We start from the raw sequence: 13,362 nt of genomic DNA, 5'->3' as shown, positions 1-13,362 counted from the left end.
TGATTTATATAGCCTATAGGGGAAAGAAGTATAAAAAAGGAAAAAAAGGAAAAAAAATGGGGATTCCCCATTCCTGGAGAACGGGCTCTAGTCGAGGCCAAGAACATTCGAGCACATCAACCCCTCCTCCAATGGAACTACCTATGATATTGACTCCCTACTTCCCGGGTCTCATTCTGATTGATCAAGATCCTTGTTGGCACATTGGCATTTATGTTGGTGAATAGTTAAATCCCTACTCCCTCCCTACCTAGGTACCTACAACACATAAACCCCCGGATGACGTCTCCAGTACCAGGTTCATTCCTGGTCCGGTCTTATTAACCGGCTTAATTGCCCTATTAGAGGCCATTATCTCAAGGCGTGGAGAGGGTCTTGTCAAACCTGCCAGGGACACAGACGGAAAAAGGAACAAAAATAAGCAAAAAAGAAAAGAAAAAGGCCGATCTAGGTGGATTCCAGCATGTTTCCTGTTATCGGCCGTTACTATGTGTACTCCGTACCTCGCATGCAGGTCTCGCTTGACCTTCCCTGGGATCCGTTTTCAAGCATCGAAATTCAATGCGACTTGCATAAAAGGAACAATGTACCCTCTTTTTTTCCCCATAATATTCACTATTTCAGCTAGTTCCTTCCATAGTTTAGATCTCTAGTCGATATTTTCGGCACCCCGTGACACCTCTGTGATCGACCCGCCCTTTATAATTCCCCCTTTAGATCAACTCCGATCTGCGGCAACCCGTGTGACCACCTGGGCAAGATGCCGATTACCAATTGCGCCCCTTAACTCCGTATACAGCCCTGGAGGTCTATCTATGGATTATAGCTATATCTTGGGTACCTAATCTTGCAGCTCTAAATCAGATTTAAGCGCGTAGCTTTTTACATTCCGTGTTTCGCGCCCAAAAAAAAAAAAAAAAAAAAAAAAAAAAAAAAAGTAAGAAAGAGGGATATTAACAATGCGGCAGGCATACATCCACCCATGGATATACCCTTGTACATCCGTAGCGCTTATATCTACTCCCACTCAATACTCAATTGGGAAATTCTTTTCACTCAAAAAAAAACATTGTTACTTGGACGAGAACACTTTTAGTGTCTCCAACTATTGACACTTCAATTAAACAAAGGAAAATTTCAGTGGCCGCCCTAGTGCGTTCTGCGTATATTCTACAGGAAATCACGGGTAATGCAAACATCGAGATTAGTCTCGGGGGGGTTGACGCCGCCTTGTCAAAAGGCAAAATTTACTCGGAATCCTCGATCTCGCTGCGACGGCGAGCCTCAGCCTCCTCCTTCTCCTTCTTCTGCAGGAAGATCAGAGCGTTGATCTTGTCCTTGATGCTGTGCTCGGAGGTGATGGTCTGCTGGATCTGCTCACGGCCGATCAGGGTAGCCACGATGGAGGCACCGACGACGAAGGTCAGCACGAAACGGTACATGCCGTACCAGTGAGGAGCGCGGCCAGCGGCAGCAGCACGGGCATCGTTGTAGTACAGGAAGGTGAAAGCGAGGAACTGGCTGATCAGAGCGTACTCGACGGGGAACATCAGAGTAGGCCAGGCCACAGCGGGGGCGATCACACCGGCGGCGTAGCGGCGGTAACCGAACTTGCCGCCGTAGCCAGCCCACTCAAGACCCCAGTGGATGGCACCGAGGAAAGAAAGGATCTAACCGTAAACGGCGATTAGCAAACCCGGTAACTGATTACTCAAAGAGACTAGACTGGGGACTACTCACAACGGCACCGTAGCCGATCTGGATGGGCTCGAGCATGTGCAGCATCAGCTCAGCACTCTGGCCGGAGAAAATCAGACCATCACCGAGAGAGGCGGCGCGGTTGATCTCGTAGGAGAGGAAGACGGTCTGCATAGAGGTGGCCAGGTAGGGGACGACACCAGCCATACCGAGGTACATGGCCTCCTTGGGGACTCCGCTCAGGCTGAAAGTCTCCTTGATAACTTTCTATATTGGCGATGGGCAGTTAGCATATGCAGAGCCTCACAAGTGAATGGAAATACGTACCGCCTCGGACTTCATACCCGCCATAACATCAATATCATCCTCATCGTGCTACCGTACCGGCAATTAGCCATTGAGTGTCTTTGCGCAAATCACAATCCATGTGCCGTCTCTTACCTTGGCCGAAGAAGACGAGTAGCGCACAAGAGCGGTGGTAACGGGCTTGTGAGCGGCGAGCGCGAAGCTCGGCGAGGTGGAGGGACGGAGCAGAGTGCGGGCCGACGAGGTCATCTGAGCCTTGCAGATCTGGTTGCCCAGAGCGGAGCGAGCCACGGAGGCATTGGAGCTCGAGAAAGCGCGGAGCGCAGAGCGGGCAGCGGCGTTGCGGTACATGGCGGGGGAGTATACAGCTTTTCGTTGTCGTCGGGTTAGCAAATCGGAAGAGAAAAGCCTCGGGTATGGCCGGACAGGAGGGTCAACTCACCCAATTGACCTTGAAAAAGCTGGACAGAAGTAGAAGAGTGGAGATTAAGGGTATACACCCGGAAAATGACTTGAACACAAAGTCGACGGCGTGGGCTTTCCGGGAGGGAACAAATAAGAATATCCAGAAATGAAGTGACCGAGTGATGAGGTGTGGTCTGCTTTCGGGCGGACCGCAGCGACCCGAACTGCAAATTGTAGCTCGATGCAGGTATTTTGGCCTCAGGTTGTAATTCCTGTTGCCTCAGGCATCAGAACTTCAGTTTGGGGGCTGCTGCCCTAACCAAGTTGGCTACGTCACTCCTGGGGTAAACAACTGTGTACCAGTACAGTACAGGATATTGCAGGGGGATGGTTCACTGTGCATTGCCTCGTGCTTAAACGGCCTTGATAATGAAAACAACCAGAATACTTACCACTGGCCCCCAACTACTCACGTAGTGCCAAGTGTATTGTAGCGCGAGTACACTGTACCTTTCAAATACTTTGGTGGTAGGTGGGAATGGTACCCGCCCTGGCGTATGAAGCTGTACCCCGTTCGTACCGAGTACCTCCCATCATACAACTTGCGTAACAGATATCACCTCTCTTGATCCACGCAATCAGGGTCATTAACTTCAATGTTGGGCCTGAATACCCAACACCATTCTGTCCCAATTTAGCGCTTGTGATTTCCTCACTCCCTTGATCTGACACCTAGTCATCTTAACCGTTTTCCGCTTTACTTGGAGGGGAAAAGTTCCACCTCGGTATCGCGCGCTCCCAGCCCGCTCAGTTGGATGGCTTGGATGTCCCCTATTACCCAGGGTTCTTGAAAGCAGCCCTTACACTGCGTAAGAACCCATTTAATGAAGAAATTCTTTACTTTCACTTGGATTGCCGCTGACTTGCCAACTGCTTTCAATTACAGACTATCACCAAATCTCAACCCACCGACATCCGCCCTGGCCATAGAGCCCAACCACCAGGCCCGGTCAACGGCTGCACGCCGCCACGATGCTGGAGGGAGTGGTTGCTAACCTCCTTAACCGGTTCCTGGGTATCTACGTCAAAAATTTCGATGCGACCCAGCTCAACATCGGAATCTGGTCGGGCGACGTCAAGCTACGGAATCTTGAACTGCGCCGCGAAGCGCTCGACCAGCTACGCCTCCCTCTCAACGTCGTCGAAGGCCACCTCGGAGAGCTTACACTATCCATCCCATGGTCAAATTTACGAGGCAAACCGGTGAAAGTCGACATTGAAGATGTCTTCCTGCTCGCGGCACCCAGAGAAGATGCGGATTACGATCCGGAGGAGGAGGAAAGGAGAGCGAATGTGCTGAAGATGGAACGAATCGAAAGCGCTGAGATTCTACGCGAGCGCAACGCGGAAGGCATGAGTCAAGAGGAACAGCGCCGGAACCAAAGCTTCACGCAGAGCATGATCACGGCCGTGGTGGACAACCTACAGATTTCTATCAAGAATGTGCATTTCCGCTACGAAGACTCTATTGCATCACCTGGGCATCCGTTTGCTGTCGGCGTGACACTCAAGGAATTGAGTGCCGTCAGCACAGACGGGGAATGGAATCCCACTTTCATTCAATCCGACTCCAGTGTCACACATAAACTGGCCGTCCTCGGTGCTCTCTCGGCTTATTGGAATACAGATGCCACACTGCTCGGAACCGGACGAGGATCTGATATCGGCGCAGAAGCCCAGGGAATCGGCCGTGCTGAGCTGATGGAAAAACTGAGAACTGCGATTGACGCCGACGAAGGAAACCAATTCATGCTGCGCCCCGTCAGTGGTCGTGCTGGGCTGGAGATGGACAAGTCAGGCACATATGATCGACCCGCAATCAAAGCACGGTTGCTCTTCGATGAGCTCGGCTTCGTTCTTGATGACAAACAGTATCGCGACGCGTTGATGCTGGTGGATCTATTCCACTATTTCATTCGCCATCAGGAATATAAGAAAATGCAGCCCAAGGCCTCTCCAAAGGAAGACCCCCGGGCATGGATGAGGTTTGCAGGAGAGGCCGTTCTTAGCAAGATCCACGAACGCAACAGACGCTGGACCTGGGACTATATCAAGGAACGCAGAGATGACCGCATCGCGTACATTGCCTTGTTCAAGAAAACGAAGAAGGAAGAAGCCCTCACGCCCGAAGAAACCAAGGAGATACAGAGACTGGAAGCAAAACTAAGCTACGAGGATATCCGGTTCTGGCGCTCACTTGCAAGGAACCAGCTACGAAAGGAAAATGTCGGGGTAAAGAAGCCCGCAGAACAACAGTCATGGTCCGCCTGGCTCTGGGGCTCCAAGAAAGAGGAATCCGAGGAGACCGCCATGACCGAAGAACAGCGACAGGAGCTGTATAACGCCATCGACTGGGACGAAAAGAAAGCCATCGCAGAGAGTGTGGATGTGCCCCGGGAATGGGTTAAACTCCAGGTCAACTGGAGTCTTCGGGCTGGTAGCTTCACTCTCATCCAGGACCCTCATGGATCCGCCAATGAGGTCATGAAACTAGTGTTTGACAATTTCCGAGCTAAGGCACTTCAACGCCCTGATTCCTATCTCCTTGATCTTGACCTTGGAGGTCTGAAGATGTATGATGGCACCACTGCTGGGACTCTTTATCCCCAGATCGTCAAGGTCAAGGATTCTCCCCCTGAACCTAGCAAGGTCCAAGAGCTAGGCGAGGATGATGATGACCTTGCCTCCCAAACCAGCGCAGACGATCTTCAGGATGAGGATAGTTTGTTCCATCTGCAGCTGGAGAAGAACCCGCTCGAAAGCGATGCAGATACAGCGGTGAAGGTCAAGTTGAAGAGTATTGAGGTCATTTACAACCCTCGATTCCTCGTGGGAATCGTCCAGTTCTTTGAGCCACCCGAGCGACACATGGAGTCGATTGGTGCTCTATTGGACACCGCAGGTGCCACTGTTGAAGGATTGCGGCAGCAAACCCGAGCCGGTCTTGAGTTTGCTTTGCAAGAGCACAAGAAGGTTGATGCGCAATTCGATATCCACGCGCCCTTGATTATTGTCCCAGAAAGTATCACACAACCAAGTTCACTTTGCTTGATTGTCGATGCCGGTCATGCCAGTGTCAACAGCGAGCTGGTCGATCGCCAAGCGATGCGAGATCTTCAGTCCAAGCAGAAACGACAGTATGAGGAGGAAGATTACAAGCAACTAGAGCATCTGCTGTACGATCGCTTCCTCATCAAACTGGACTCCACTCAGGTCCTCATCGGACCTGGCGTTGAAGCAACCAAAGCACAGCTCAACACCAATGTCGAGTCTAGGAATTTCCACATCATCGACCGGATCAATGTTGACTTTGCCCTGGAGATGTGTATCGTACCGAACGTGACACAGCTTACCAGAACACGCATCTCTGGTCATCTGCCAGAGCTTCACGCGTCAATGTCAGACACCAAATACAAGGGGCTGATGAAATTGATTGATATTGCAATCCCGCAATTCGACGCGGAAAAGTCTGCCTCCGATCCAGCTGCCAAAGCAGCAGCCAAGGAAGAAGCAGCCATAGCCACAAGAGCCAGATCAGCATCCTTCCAACCACCAGTCCAACGTGACCTTCCCGTTGTTGACGACGATGAGGAGGACGTTGAAATAGACAGCGAACAGGCAAAGAAGAGTGTGGATACACCGGCCAATATCCATCGCCGAGACTTCGAATTCAAATTCACTGTTGGCCGTCTCCGAGGCTCACTCTTCCGTGCTGACCCCCATGACCCGCAACGAGATCAGTTGCTGGTTGAGCTAGTTGCTGAAGGATTTGCGCTGGACTTCTACATGCGTCCCTATGACATGGTCGCCGAGGTCATTCTGAAGTCCTTGAGCGTGGATGATCACATTGAAGAGAACCCGGTCCCTGAATTCAAGAGAATCATATCTTCTAAAGGCTTTGATGCCGACGAAGACAAGGACCTGTTCCAGCTGAAGATGGTACGGGTCAAACCCGAGTCCCCTGAGTTAGAATCAACGTATGAAGGGGTTGCCATGAACCTTGATATATCAGTCTCGACTATCAATCTTGTCGTGACAAGGAAAACGCTTCTCACGCTTCTGGACTTCATTCTCCTTACATTCACAAATCCTCAACAACCGACTGAACCCAACCCAGAAGCAGACAAGGCCATTGAAGGAACAGCCACTGTGGAAGAAAAGCCGGAGCAAGCTGGGAAGATTCGCATCAAGGCTAATCTCAAGAGTATTGCTCTCATTCTCAACAATGATGGGGTCCGCTTGGCTACCTTGAGTTTGAACACTGCCGACGTCGGTATTTTCCTCGTGGGCAAGTCAATGCTCATTCAGTCTCGGATAGGCAGTCTGACTTTGGTCGACGATGTCAACCTGGGTGCAGCCGAGGACTCTGATATCCGACGACTTTTGACCATAGAAGGAGATAATTTCGCGGACTTCAAGTACGAAACCTTCGACCCAGAGAGCGACACATACCCCGGCTATGATTCCGAGGTCTATCTACGGTCTGGTTCAATCAAGATCAATTTCCTGGAGGAACCCTACCGGAAGATTATCAACTTCCTCGTCAAGTTTGGAAAGATGCAAGCCATCTTCAACGCAGCTCGCCAAGCCGCTGCCAACCAGGCCAACCAGCTTCAGGAAAATGCTTCACGTGTGCGGCTTGACATTATTGTGAAGACACCCATTGTAGTTTTCCCCCGTATTATGATGGATGATCGCCCTCGAGACACAATCACTGCTCATCTCGGTGAAATCTATGTCAAGAATGAATTTGTCCCTATGGAAGAAGTAAAGGACAGCCCTGCTGTCAACGTCATCTCCACTGGTGTCCGCAATATTCGCCTTACCTCCAAATTCCATTTTGAAGATGGTACATCCGAAGAGCTGGAAATGATCCAGAAGGTGAACCTGGAGTTTAGCATCTGCTATCTGGAGCATCAAGCAAACAACCCACGCCCAGACATGGAAATCGAGGGTTCTCTATCTCCCATTGGCCTTCGTATCTCCCAGAGCCAACTCAAGTTCTTGCTGGAGCTGTCAAAGTCGATACCGGGCGCGTTTGCCACAGATGCCGAACAGCAAGAGCTCGAGGCCATGGAGTCTTTGCCCTCGTCGGTGACTGAACCTACGAGGGAGGCCACTTCGAAGGCCGCCCAGGCACAAAATGGCTCTGGAGGAGCACCCACTGATAGCGAAAACAAAGAGACTTGGGTACGACTCGATATGATCTTTAAGGTCGACAGTGTCGGTTTGGAGCTCATCCTAGCAAACGACGACCAGCCCGTCGGTCGCCTAGAGGACTCCAGTCTATCCAAATTCTCTCTCAATGACACTCGAGTCAAGCTGCGCATGCTGACAGACGGCTCATTGGAGTCGGAGCTCCTTATTCATTCGTTTTCCATCCGCGATAGTCGCAAGCAGGACTCGAACAAGTTCAGAAACATCATGTCTTTGATCAACAACGATGTCCAGCAGCAGTTCATGGCTAGCATCTCCATGTCTGGAGGACCAGAGAAGCATCTCATTGCGATGCTGACTATTGACAGCCCTCGTATTATGTTTGCTTTGGATTACCTGTCTGCTTTACAGTCATTCAGCCAGTCTGCATTTGCCTCCGAAGAACCAGTGGAGGCAGTGGAGGATGAGACCGAATCACCCGAGGACTCTGAATCAGGGTCCGATACTGGAAGCTCCGACAAGGCAATAACCGAGGCTTCTTCGGGCGATGCCACAGGAGCGGGCATGACCGTATCATTCCGGGTGAACCTTGTCGACGCTCAAGTGATCATGGTAGCCAACCCTGCCATCCCTCACTCCGAAGCTATTGTGCTTGGTACCAAGGAAGTTCTCATCTCCCATCAAAATGTGTCGACTCTACAGATTCAAAAAGTGGGCATGTTCCTTTGCCGCATGGATAAATTTGAGACATCTCGACTCCGGATTCTGGATGATTTCACACTTGAGATGTCCATTGATAGCCGAGCGCAAGACAAGGGATCTGCTTTGACTTCCATTGAGGTGCACCTTGAGCCTCTGGTTCTTCGCTTGTCTCTGCGTGATATCCTAATGGCAATCCAGATTGTCAACAAGGCCTCCGAGATGAGGAATGGCCAGCAGATCGAGACCGGAGAGGCGAAGAAAATCGCGGACACGAAAACAAACAGAGCGCGTTCTGCCAGCAAGACATCATCTACTATTGCTAAGAGAGCCCGTCGCCTGAGTCAAGGAGTTGGGAACTTGGATAAGACCACTGCGCCACAAAGTTCTGTTGTCCTCAAACGTGAAGAGCTGTCTGCCAAGATTGACGGGGTTAGAGTCATTCTTATTGGTGACCTACACGATTTACCTCTGCTCGATTGGAGCGTTAAGAAATTCAATGTCGATGTGCGCGACTGGTCATCAACGGTGAATGCCGATACCAACTTCGAGACATTCTTGAACGTGTACAACTTCTCGAAGTCGGCCTGGGAGCCGTTGATTGAGCCCTGGCAGCTGGGATTCCACATGGCCAAGGAGATCAACCCGGATGTTTTCTCGTTCGATGTGTATTCGCACAAGACAATGGAGCTTACCGTAACATCCGCCACGATTGCACTCGCATCCAAATCATTCCAGTTCCTCTCTACGGATCAGGACGTCCTATCCAAGCCAAGAGGCGCTGATGCCCCATACAGAATCCGCAACTACACTGGGTTTGACCTCAGAGTTTGGGCCGATGTCAGCGGAGGGGGGAAGGTCCAGCAGCAAAACTTACCGATGGCGAAGAATCACCATGGCGATTCGAAGATTCCACCGCTGTCCGTGAAACACTGACACCAGAAGGCCTCGGCGGAGTGGTTGGTGTCAAATTGGAAGGCAGTGGCTTCGATAGTATCAGCCGCATTCCTGTCGTGCGCGAGGGCGAGACCATCTACGCTCTGAAGCCGAAGCAAGAAAATGTTCTTCATCGGCTACTCGTGGAAGTCAAACTGGGACCTGACAATGTCAAGTACATCACATTCCGTTCGCCGCTTCTTATCGAGAACAACACCCAAATTCCCGTGGAATTGGGCGTTTTCAGCCCCGGAGAAGGCCACCTATTGAAGATAGAGAAGATTTTGCCTGGCGATGCACGACCGGCTCCCGTTGGGTCAGCATATCTCCATTCTATCGTTGTTCGTCCCGATCAAGGCTTCGGATATGACTGGTCACATGAGCGACTGTTCTGGAAGGACCTCATCAAGCGACCCACACGCACTGTTAAGTGTGTTAGCGAAAGTGGACAGCAGTCGCCTCCTTTCTATTTCCAAGTCAACGCAACGTTTGATAGCAAAGATTCGCTTACGGGCGTGTATCCCTACATGAGAGTCCGAATCTTCGCTCCCGTGGAGATTCAGAACCTGTTGCCCTACGATTTCAAGTACCGCATATACGACAAGAACACTAAGAAGGATTGGACGAACTTCTTGAGGAAGGGCGGCGTCAGTCCGGTCCACGTCGTGGAGCTGTCCCACTTACTGTTGCTCAGCATTGATCTTCAAGATACGGTCTTCCGCCAGAGCGAGTTTGCTATCGTCAACGGCAATGCTCAAGAGTACCGCAGAGAGCATACCTTGTCTCTTAAGGATGACCGGGGTCTTCAACTGAAGTTACAACTTCATTACTTCAACATCCCCAATAGCGGTGGTGCTTTCAAGGTTTCTGTGTACAGCCCATACCTTATCTTGAACAAGACTGGCCTTCCTATGGACATTCAAAGCAAAGCATTCCTTCAGTCTGCGAGAAATGCTGCTGGTCAAGGACTCAGAGCCGACACGAGAGATGAGGGCCGTGCACTTCCATACATGTACTCTTATGCCAATGAGGATCAACGAAACCGATCTATCCTGAAGGTCAGCGATTCTGCGTGGAGCAAGCCGCAGAGTTTCGAGGCTATTGGCAGTACCTTTGAGGTCATCTTCCCCGATCGCCAAGGCAGATCTGAGTTCCACTCCGGAGTGTCTGTTGCCGAAGGCGAAGGCAAGTATAAGCTGACCAAGGTCGTCACTCTGGCTCCACGTTTCATCCTAAAGAGCAAGCTCAACGAAGATATTCTCGTACGCGAGCCAGGATCGTCCAACGTGCTTCAGGTTCAAAACGGGCAGTTGGTACCTCTTCATTTCCTTCGCCAAGTACAAGAGAAACAGCTTTGCCTCTGCTTCCCGGGGGTCAACAACCAATGGTCTTCTCCCTTCAACATCGCAGACGTGGGAACTGTGCACGTTAAATTGGCCAAGGCGAATCAGCGACAGAAGCTGATCAAGGTTGATATCATCCTGGAAGGAGCAACTCTTTTCTTGCACTTCAGCGTCGAGTCTCGCAATTGGCCTTTCTCCATGCGTAATGAGAGCGATATGGAATTCATTTTCTACCAAGCCAATCCCAACGTGGAAGATGATGATGAAGACGACCAGGCTAGCGGCTGGAGGCCGATCCGATACCGAATTCCCGCGCGGAGTATCATGCCGTATGCATGGGACTACCCGGCGACCAAGAACAAGTCGCTCGTGTTGACCTGTCAGGGCAAAGAGCGTCATATCAAACTTGCTGAGATAGGAAACCTGATCCCAATGCGGATCCCACCTTCGCAGCCTGGCGGATACCAGAAGATCATTGACATCAACATAGCTGCCGATGGTCCCACCCAGACTCTCGTGCTGTCCAATTTCAAGCCATCGAAGAGTATGTACAAGCAACAAAGAGGACAATCCTCCCAGACCGGCATGAGCACTGGATTCGAGGTCAAGGAAATGAATTCGGATGTCAACTTCAAGGCGCAACTTCGCCTAGGTGGCATTGGAATCTCATTGATCAACCAGAACCTGAAGGAGCTGCTGTATCTCACGTTCCGTGAGATTGAGATCAAGTTCAGGGAGTCGAGATTGTACCAGACTCTGAACACAACGATCAAGTGGATCCAGATCGATAACCAGCTCTACGGTGGTATTTTCCCCATCTTGCTTTACCCTAGTGTTGTTCCGAAGACTGGTAAGGAGATGGAAGCACACCCGATCTTCCATGCAATGGTTACACGGGTCAAGGACGACTCGTACGGTGTTCTCTATATCAAGTACGCGACCTTGCTATTGCAACAAATGACGCTTGAACTGGATGAGGACTTCGTCTTTGCTATGCTTGACTTTGTCAAGATTCCGGGTGCTTCGTGGGCTGAGGAACAAGAGGGTAAACTGTGCGATGAAGACCTCAACATTCCAGAGCCCCAGCAGGCAGACAATGGTCAGGATGTGTACTTCGAGCTTCTTCATCTTCAGCCCATGCAGATGGATATTTCTTTCATGCGTACCGAACGCGTCAACGTGGAAGATGCCATGCAGCCCTCCAACCCGTTGATGTTCTTCGTCAACGTCATGACAATGTCGATGGGTAATGTCAATGATGCACCTGTTCGACTCAATGCTCTGATGCTCGAGAATGCCCGTGTCTCTTTCCCTAGCCTGGTCGGCAACGTCCGTGCTCACTACACTCAAGAATTCCTGCGCCAGATCCATATCATTCTCGGTTCGGCCGACTTCTTGGGCAACCCTGTCGGTTTGTTCAACAACGTCAGCTCTGGTGTTGCCGCCATCTTCTATGAGCCATATCAGGGTCTGGTCATGACCGATCGTCCCCAAGAGCTGGGTATTGGTATCGCAAAGGGTGCCACAAGCTTCGTCAAGAAGTCCGTCTTCGGATTCTCAGACAGTATGGCCAAGCTCACGGGAAGTATGTCCAAGGGTCTCGCCGCAGCTACTCTTGATAAGGAGTTCCAAACCCAGCGCCGCATGTCCAAGGTGCGCAACCGCCCCAAGCACGCGCTATATGGAATCACGGCTGGTGGCAATGCATTTGCAACTAGTCTAGCAAGCGGTATCGGTGGCTTGGCACGTCATCCACTGCAAGGTGCCGAGAAAGAAGGTATCCAAGGGTTCTTCAAGGGTGTTGGAAAGGGTGTGCTTGGATTGGCTACCAAGCCAGCAATCGGTGCATTCGATCTTGCCTCCAGTAGGTCGAACTCTTTTCTCTTCTTGATATTCATAACTAACGATTCCCTACTAGATCTGGCAGAAGGTGTTCGCAACACCACTACCGTTTTCGATGCCGAAGGTCTCGATCGTGTTCGACTCACTCGCTTCATTGGCACCGACGGTATCGTGCGCCCGTACTCACAGCGTGAAGCTCTCGGACAGTTTTGGCTGAAGACCACGGACGATGGCAAATACTTCAACGAGGACTACATTGCCCACCTAGAGCTTCCTGGTCGAGACATGTTGGTCTTGTTGACGTACGCACGTATCATGCTAGTGCGCACAAAGAAGCTGTCTACTGAGTGGGATATCCGTCTCACGGATATCCAGACCATCTCCAAGGAGCGCACGGGAATGAGTATCACCCTCAAGGGTGGTGCCAATGGACCTTTCATTCCTGTTCAAGACGAAAGCTCACGGAACTGGCTGTACAGACAGATTGCTGTTGGTAAGTGATCACCAGATGATGCTAAATGGTGACATATGCTAACGAATCCCTTTTCCAGCGGTCAATGCTTTCAATGAGAAGTATAATGCCAGGGGATAAAGAGGAAGAGGTACTCCCCTGGGTTCTTAATGATGTCATGAGATGGACTACTTTCATTTTTGGGACGGGGATTATCAAAACTCACAGAGCATATGAACGGTAAATTGCTCTAGGTTTCTCATCTTGTTCCATTCACGTACATAATTTGCCTAATTTTGTCCTGGCCCGTTTTGGTGGCCTTTCTACTGCTTCTCCTTTCCGTATACAGCGACAGTCTAGTTTTTTTTGCAATTCCATGATTCGTTTAATAGAGCTCAATCGGACAACTTTAGCATGCAGATTGGACTTGCCTTTGCAATATATTTCCTAGTCCAGGAACCGGAA

General features: G+C 50.7%; 2 protein-coding genes across 2 annotated transcripts; one reads left to right on the top strand and one right to left on the bottom strand.

Moving 5' to 3' along the window:
* Positions 1-1,247: 1,247 nt before the first annotated feature.
* Positions 1,248-2,355, bottom strand: N7489_011329 (DUF3429 domain-containing protein; the record flags this gene model as incomplete). The annotated part of the gene is made up of 4 exons (XM_056717078.1): positions 1,248-1,670; positions 1,741-1,965; positions 2,026-2,073; positions 2,140-2,355. 4 exons carry the CDS (start codon positions 2,353-2,355, stop codon positions 1,248-1,250), a joined length of 912 nt encoding a protein of 303 aa, XP_056564700.1.
* Positions 2,356-3,441: 1,086 nt separating this feature from the next.
* Positions 3,442-13,038, top strand: N7489_011328 (membrane morphogenesis protein VPS13; the record flags this gene model as incomplete). The annotated part of the gene is made up of 4 exons (XM_056717077.1): positions 3,442-9,245; positions 9,326-12,468; positions 12,523-12,939; positions 12,998-13,038. The coding sequence occupies 4 exons, from the start codon at positions 3,442-3,444 to the stop codon at positions 13,036-13,038; spliced, it is 9,405 nt and encodes a 3,134-aa protein (XP_056564699.1).
* Between the last annotated feature and the right edge of the window lie 324 nt (positions 13,039-13,362).

Source organism: Penicillium chrysogenum (genome assembly GCF_028827035.1).
Source record: "Penicillium chrysogenum strain IBT 35668 chromosome Unknown utg000005l_segment0_segment0, whole genome shotgun sequence".
Lineage (NCBI taxonomy): Eukaryota > Fungi > Ascomycota > Eurotiomycetes > Eurotiales > Aspergillaceae > Penicillium > Penicillium chrysogenum.
The sequence above is the reverse complement of the archived record's forward strand: the minus strand, read 5'-3'. Positions and strand labels throughout refer to the sequence as shown.